We start from the raw sequence: 8,532 nt of genomic DNA on the forward strand, positions 1-8,532 counted from the left end.
TACAGACAGCTAGAAGTAGCCTCACATTCAAAGGCTCTGGTCCTCACGGGTGACTTCAACCACACCGACAACTGCTGGAGGGAAAACACAGCAAGGCATAAGTGGTCCAGGAGGTTCCTGGAGATCTTTTATGACAACTTCCTGACCCAAGTGGTAGAGAAGTCAATGAGGAGAAGGACTCTGCTGGACCTCATACAAGGAAAGGCTCATTAAGGTATGTATGTGAAGACTGAAGTGACCATGAGATGGGGAGGGGAGGGAGCAGGTCAAAAAAACAGGACCACAGCCCTGGACTTCAGGAGAGCAGACTCTGGCAGCTTCAAAGATCTGCTTGAAAGGGTCACATGGAGTAAGACCCTAGAGAGAAGAGGGGCCCAGGAAAGCTGGGTAATATTCAAGGATCACTTTCTTCAAGTTCAAGAACAGTCCATCCCAATGAGCAGGAAGTCAAACAAAAAAGCCAGGAGGCCTGCATGGATGAACAAGGAGCTCCTGGCAAAACTCAAACACAAAAAGTAAGTATACAAAAAGTGGAAGCAGGGACAGGCAACCTGGAAGGAATACAGAGACACTGTCCAAGCATGCAGAGATACAGTTAAGAAAGCCAAAGCCCACTTGGTGAATGATGTCAAGAACAAGAAGGGTTTCTATAAGTACTTAAGTAGCAAAAGGAAGACTAGGAAAATTGTAGGCCTGCTGCTGAATGGAGCAGTGTCCCTTGGTAACACAGGACATGCAAAAAAGGCTAAGGTACTGAGCACCTTCTTCACCTCAGTCTTTATTAATAAGACCGGCTTTCAGAAATCTAAAGCCTTGGAGACCAGGGAAAGTCTAAAGCAAGGAAGACATCCCCTTGGTGGAAAGGATCAGGTTAGGGAATATTTAAGCAAACTGGACATACATAAGGCCATGGGCCTTGATAGGATGCACCCATGAGTGCTGAGGGAGCTGACTGAAGTCACTGTGAGGATACTTTTATTATCTTAGAATGATCACTGCATTTGGGAGAGGTATCTTTCTGAAGACTAGAGGAAAACAAGTGTCACTTATATCTTCAAAAAGGGCAGAAAGCAAGACCCAGGAAACTACACGCCAGTCAGCCTCACCTCAATCCCTGGAAAGTGATGGAGCAGCTAATTCTGTGAACCACTTCCACGCACATGGAGGACAAGAAAGTGATTGGGAGTACTCAGCATGGATTCAGGACCACTAAGATGATGAGTGGACTGGAACATCTCCCATAGCAGGAAAGGCTGAGAGAGCTGGGATTGTTTAGCCTGGAGAAGAGAAGACTCAAGGGGGATCTCATCAAGGTGTACAAATATCTGCAGGGAGGCTGTAAAAAAAGACAGACCCAGGCTCTTTCCGGTGGTGCCTCGTTACAAGAGGTAATGGGCACAAACTAAAACACAGGAGGTTCCTCCTGAACATCAGGAAACTTTTTTTTATTGTGAGGGTGACAGAGCATGGGAATAGGTTGCCTAGAGGGGTGGTGGAATCCCCATACTTCTTCAAAAGACATCTGGATACGGTCCTGGGCCACCTGCTTTAGATGACCTGCTTGAGCAGGGGCACTTGGCTGAGATGACCTCCAGAGTTCCCTTCCAACCTCAACCATTCTGTATTACATCATACACTGAACCCACCTTGAGTAGTGGACAGCAAATAAAAGAGAGATCTGTAACTTTCAGTGAAACTAAGTGGTCCTGATTGACTCAGACTCCTCTCAGAAATGGTACACAGATTCAGAAACTAATGTTAAGTTGAAAACTTGCCTTGAAGGTGGCAAAAGCATGAGTGCAAGATGTTTCAAAGGAATCCATTTTGCACTCAGGCTTGCAGTTCATGAGGAAAACATTTTGTTGGAGAGTCTTTGAAGCATTCTTCCTTTGCATTCTCTCCTAGGCTTCAGCACATAGTTTTTTTTTGCATGTACTGACTCTTCTGCAAATTGCCCCTAAAGATCATTATCTTTAATATGTTTCCATCTTGGTTTTGTTCATCTTGTTTCAGCAATTTCTATCCAGTCTTTGTGTCCCTCTCCACTCTGAAATAGTTATCTTCCCTTTTGCTCACTTTGTACCAGCCATCACATCCAAGAAACTGTAGAGGTGAAATTTTGCTGTGTGGGCATATATTTTCTAGGTATACAGAGCAGTTTCGTGAAGCATTGCATTCCCAGAGTATGTATGCAGTCAAAGCTATAATAGGCTATCATTTAAGTTGATTTTAGCTGTCCAGTTCCAAGAAGCCAAACTTCTGCACATGTTGATTCAGAGTTTCCAAAACATTATCTCAAAATTTTTCATGGGGACAGGAAGGAGCACTTTCCTGACAGAAAGGCTACAGCACTCTGACCAAATTTCAACTCCTTGCTCCAAAGCATGGACAGTACACAGTTAGTCAAAGAAAAGGTTGCCAGGGTTGTTTTAATATTGCAACACAATGTATTTTCTCCAGCATTTTCTTGGAAATGGCAAAACTGTTTTGGCTGAAACTTTCTGGAAAAAAAATAAAGTGAGCCCAATATCATCTAATGGTAAATTTTAGCCTAAAAGGTTAATAGTTGGCCAAGTTGCAAGTAAGCTAAGATGAAGGTATTGTAACAAGGAGGTTTGATAAATCTCAATAATAGTCAGTGCTGCCAATACCAGCAAAACGCAGTCCCTTATGAAGGCCAGGGAACTAATGATCACCAATAACACTGAGGAACTCCAGCCAAGACACCAAGTTGAGCAGTAATGGAAACAGACACGAATCCTTAAATTTGAAACAGGCCAGAGAGCTGGTCAGTTTTAAGCATCTTTCCTGTCCTCGCAATACTCTCTATATAAAGCTTTTTCTGCACTACTATATATACTTATATGTACACACATTAAGTTCTCAGCTGACACTTATTTCCCACAGATGCAGGTACTTCAGTCTTGATGCACCAATCACTAAACTGAGCTCAATTAGGAAAAAATCCAGATTCAGCGATCATGAGATGTGAGTTAATATGGCACAAACGTTGCTGGTGTTTGCATTTGTAATTATAGAGGATTATTCAATATCAATACATTAAAAGCTTTGCCTGAAGTCATATGGCACTAGGCTAACAAACAATGCCTAACTTACTTTATGAACTATTTGAAAAGGAACAAATAAAAAAAAAACCAGCATGCAAGTGTAAGGTATGGTGCATCAGGTCATTAAATCTGCATAGTTAAGAGTGAAATTACAATTAAGAAAAACATATGTTTTATTTTAAAAAGAAAACCACAAAATAGCTTTTTGGGAATACTAAACTGTGAAAACCTGGACTGAAGAATTTTATGGGTTACTGTGGTATAGGCTTCTCAGACAATCACACCTCAACTAAATTCCTCAACTCATGATGAATAAGACTATTAATACAAACTTAATTAGAACCAATGTAATATCATAAATCAAGAATTAATCATTAGTTCTTAGTAATTTGTTTTATGGAAATCATACGGAAGTCAATGTATAATTTAGGGTCTGAGCCATCAACTTCTGAGTATATGATTTCCCATCCCCTCCCCAAAGTCTAGACTTAAATTTCACAGCTTAGGGTCTGAGAGAATGACTGGATGGAAGTATATGCTTCTGTTATGCAAGAGGCCAGATTACTAGACCTAGTGGTCTTTTCTAGCCACTGGATCTATTCCATTAGAGATTTAACAGGGAGAGCACAATTTATAAGGCTATATCCCACGTGTGGAGTTCAAAGAGTGACCCACAGATGGCACAGAAGGTAAATGCCAGGAATACTGTGCCTGCTGCACACAAGCAATGCAACTAATCCCTGTTCAGTCAGGCACTGCTCCAGATTTATGTAACTACAACGCTTTTAGTCTGCAGCTGGCTTACTTTGGACTATCAGCAGAGAAGTCCACTTTCAGGGATCACTGTGCCATAAGCAGTGTTCCTGCATATGCACAGCACTCTTGGACAGCCAACTATTTATTGCATAGTATGACTCTACACTGGGTACAGCATCCATAACCCATGTGCAGCAAGACAGACTGTGCATCATACATACAGTAAGAGTGGTGATGCTGTGCAGATTCTCCCGTGTTTAAGCAGTAAATCCAGTTTGTTGGACCTGTGCATAGCTGGGTGCTGTTGCCTGGGCCTCACAGCCTCTTAGTCAAAAGTGGACCTGATGATACTGGAAGGCATAAAGTATAGTCCACAACTGGCCTTCATTTATAAATGCTAAATAGTAAAAAAACCTAGTCTGGGAAGGCTAGATATATGGCTGAACTTTGGTGTCCAAATACCTGTTTGAATGACTGTGATCAGCATTTATTTAGGAATGGCAGGCTCAAAACTCACCTAACTTCATAGACATAAATTTCCTTGGTAAAAATCCTGGAATAATTCAGGTAAAAAAGGAGGCTTGGGGTCATCTCATTCAACCCCCTTCTCAAACTAGGTCCAGCTTCAAATTTAGATGAGGTTGCTCTAGGTCCTGTTGTTTTTTAAAAATCTCCAAAGGTGAACATCCCACAGCCTCTGTGGAAACTGTTCACGGCTTAGCCACCCTCAAGAAAAGAATTTTTCCTATATCTATATGGGATGCCCTTGCTTCAATTTGTGACAGTTACTTCTTGTCCTATAGCTATGCACCTCTGAGCAGATTTTGGCTCCATCTTCTCTATAAACTCCATCAGGCAGTTGAACAGAACAGTTTGCTCCAGTTCCCCTGACCAAGCCCTCTCACTTCCAGACTAAGCAAACCTTGTTCCCTGAGCTTCTCCTTGTACGTCATGCTCCAAATCCTGGTGACCGTCGGCTGGAATTTCTCCAGATTGTCAATGACTTTCTCGTACTGTGGCCTGAAAATTGGGCACAGTACTCCAAATGTGGCCTCAGGACTGCTGAATAAAGGGGAATAATCACCCCCCAACCTGCTGCCTATACTCTTGCTAACACACTCAAATATGCAATTAGCCTTCACAGCTGAAAAGGCACATTGGCGAGCCGCATTCCCCCACTTTCTGCTGCCGTCTGGTGCACACACTATGAAGTACAAACAAGTCCTGAGCAGATAGGTATCTAGCTTAGACCCCAATTTTGACACAATTAGAGAAAACAAGAATTCATCTGCTTATCTTGCTCTGGGAGAGTTGATCTGGCAGACTTGTTTGATGCAACACAACATAAAACAGCTGGATAAAGAGAAATTCCCCTCCTTGTGTATACAGTTCCCTAGTGGTTAGATGACTCATGCACATGTGTTTTGGAGACTCAGGTTCATCTCTCTCATGTATCTCAGGGGTTTTTGACTTGTGCACCTTGAAAGGAAAGCACCTCACCTCTTGCCTGTCCCAGTCTAGGACCTTAACAGAGGGACAAGCATTACATAATTTGCCTTAAATGAGATCTTTGATGAAATAGTAAATGAAACAAAAGGCTCATGCTAGGTAATCTCTGATCCCTAGCCTCTATAGTTGCTCCCATTTTCGCACTCAAATGAAAATATAATTGAGCAGGGAGAAATCTCCACCAGAACTTGCTGGGAAGTAAGAGAGGTTACAAATCCCCCACTTCTCCTTGCTCTGGCTTGAAAGTTTAGAACATAAGTCTCCCATGTTTAAAGTGATTACACTTGTCATCAATTGAAGGATGCCATACCCAACCCTGACTTGGGACAGGGGTGGGAGGTGGCAAGTAAATAAAACCCTAAAAATCCTTTAGTTCTTAGGTAAAAAAGAGTGTGTGAAAGGGAGAACTCCTGTAGATGGTTCCAGGTTCTAAGACTTTAGCGGATACAGGTAATTCAATTTGAATTTGAAGATATATTAAATATCTACTTTGAAAAAAAAGTTATTATTTGAGAAAAGCAAAAAAGCAAAGTAAATTTTAGTTCTTTAAAAATTTTCACTCATCAAGTGTATAAGAAAAGCTGATCAATTAAGTGGGAAAACAGTTGCAAAATATTCCTGAATCTCCTAATTTTATTTACTTTTCTTTTTAAATTCTGACCAGAGTCCAAGACTAACTATGACTACAATGTGATCAATACAAGTGGGATTTGAGTTAAAGGCTCTGTTCAAAGAAACACAGAAAAAATATTTCATATATTCTGTTAACGCTTCAGTTCATCTGAGTGGAAAATTACCAATAAAAGTTTAAAGTATGCAAACAAAGAGGAACTAAGGGAAAGAACTGAAGTATGGATTAAAATACAGGAAGGGAAGGGCAGCAGAGAATAGTAGAAGGAAGCTTTTATCTCAAGTGTTTAACTTTGTGTAGATTACTCAGAAAATGTCCTGAAAGTTCAGCTGTGCACCAGTTCCTCCTATGGAACCTAATCCAAACTGATGAGGACAACAAGGGGCACATGCCCCTTGATGTTAGGTCCGACTCCAGTAATAATTATTTGATAGTGGCAGAGGAGGGCTCCCACACCCACTGAGCACTTGCAACCTCAGCTGAAGTCAGCAGGTGCTTGCAGAGGTGTTCTTAATCTAACCCAGTCCTCTCAGCTACCTGTAGGCAGAGAAGACTCCCTCCAAACTGTTTGCACCTCCATTCTTTATTTAGCCTGAAAAACATAGAATCATAGAATCATAGAATCATTAAGATTGGAAGAGACCTCCAAGATCATCGAGTCCAACCGTCAACCCAACACCACCATGCCCACTAAACCATGTCCCTAAGCGCCGCATCTACCCGTCTTTTAAATACTTCCAGGGATGGTGACTCAACCACTTCCCTGGGCAGCCTGTTCCAATGTTTAACTACTCTTTCAGTAAAGAAATTTTTCCTTACATCCAATCTAAACCTCCCCTGGTGCAACTTGAGGCCATTTCCTCTCGTCCTTTCGCCAGTTACTTGGGAGAAGAGACCGACACCCACCTCGCTACAACCTCCTTTCAGGTAGTTGTAGAGAGCAATGAGGTCTCCCCTCAGCCTCCTTTTCTCCAGGCTAAACAACCCCAGCTCCCTCAGCCGCTCCTCAGAAGACTTGTTCTCCAGACCCCTCACCAGCCTCGTTGCCCTTCTCTGGACACGTTCCAACATCTCAACATCCTTCTTGTAGTGAGGGGCCCAAAATTGAACACAGTATTCGAGGTGCAGTCTCACCAGTGCCGAGTACAGGGGCACGATCACTTCCCTGCTCCTGCTGGCCACACTATTTCTGATACAGGCCAGGATGCCATTGGCCTTCTTGGCCGCCTGGGCACACTGCCGGCTCATGTTCAGCTGGCTGTCAACCAACACCCCCAGGTCCTTTTCTGCCAGGCAAGTTGGGATTTCAGGAGACTGCTTATGGAGAATTCCTAAACAGATTGAGAGAGAACCCTAGGCTTATTGCATCCTGTCTGGTTGCTGGAGAGAAGCTCAACCAGGACAACACTCAGAGTGTCATTCACACAGTCTTTACCTCCATTTATGGCAATTGCATCATGCAGGAGGATGAGAGCTACCTTCTCCAGGTCCTCCGTTACTTGATTGAATTTGAACTCAAGGAAAGCGACAAACCTAGGCGGCTCTTGAGACGAGGCACCTGTGCATTCAGCATCTTATTCAAACTTTTCTCTGAAGGACTCTTTTCTGCAAAACTTTTTCTTACTGCAACTTTACATGAGCCAATCATGCAGCTTCTTGTTGAAGATGAAGACCACCTGGAAACTGATCCAAACAAGTTAATTGAGAGATTCTCCCCAGTACAACAGGAAAAGTTATTTGGAGAGAAAGGCACAGAAAAGTTCAAGCAAAGAGTCCAAGAGATGGTTGACTCCAATGAGGCCAAGCTGGTGACCTTGGTGAACAAATTCATTGGCTATCTCAAACAAAATACTTACTGTTTTCCTCACAGCTTGAGATGGATTGTGTCACAAATGTACAAAACTCTCTCATGTGTAGACAGGCTGGAGGTAGGGGAGGTCAGAGCAATGTGCACAGATCTTCTTCTAGCGTGTTTCATCTGTCCTGCGATTGTTAACCCAGAACAGTATGGGATAATTTCTGATGCTCCTATAAATGAGGTGGCAAGATTTAATCTGATGCAGGTATGATTCACTTTAAAGTAGTCTTAAAAAAAAAAGAAGTATGAGAAATGTTCTTGGCCTTTTTTTTTTTTTCCCCACTAGAACTGATGTTACTACAGTAAAGGTAAAGGTACTGTCCATCCTACCTGTAAGACAAATGCTAACAAAATATTTGTGTCATCACTGCTGAAAAGGCATGCTCTAAAGTTTATCTGTTTGCTTAAAATACTGACTTAAAAATTGATAGCATGTGTTCCTTTATCTCTTAGAAGAGTTGCAAATGTGCTTTATAAAAGCTATTATAAGGGATGGAAGCTAAAGTGTAAAAGTGACTATAAGATGAATTCTGGAATGTGTGTAAATAGATCTTGTGCTGTTCTTGCTAATATTAAATATTATGCCAGGTATTGCACAAAATAATGACATATTTTGCTGAAAAAACCTTGTCTGGCAGTAATGACCACTGTTTCTGCTGGGTAGCTATCTACTGTTTTATTGGACCTTACAGCCCTCATGACAGATTTTT

At 42.0% G+C, this 8,532-nt stretch overlaps 1 protein-coding gene across 1 annotated transcript; it reads left to right on the forward strand.

The window, feature by feature from the left end:
• Positions 1-7,282: 7,282 nt before the first annotated feature.
• LOC103921458 (GTPase-activating protein and VPS9 domain-containing protein 1-like) lies at positions 7,283-8,130 on the forward strand. Its single transcript, XM_009329427.1, has one exon. The coding sequence runs from the start codon at positions 7,422-7,424 to the stop codon at positions 8,031-8,033; it is 612 nt and encodes a 203-aa protein (XP_009327702.1). The 5' UTR covers positions 7,283-7,421; the 3' UTR covers positions 8,034-8,130.
• The last annotated feature ends 402 nt before the right edge of the window (positions 8,131-8,532 follow it).

Source organism: Pygoscelis adeliae, unplaced genomic scaffold (assembly GCF_000699105.1).
Source record: "Pygoscelis adeliae isolate BGI_AS28 unplaced genomic scaffold, ASM69910v1 Scaffold47, whole genome shotgun sequence".
NCBI classification, from domain to species: Eukaryota; Metazoa; Chordata; class Aves; order Sphenisciformes; family Spheniscidae; genus Pygoscelis; species Pygoscelis adeliae.

What these genes read in the sequence shown, in the direction of transcription:
- LOC103921458 (XM_009329427.1), top strand. Translation starts at nt 7,422, where the DNA reads ATGCAGGAGGATGAGAGCTACCTTCTCCAGGTCCTCCGTTACTTGATT.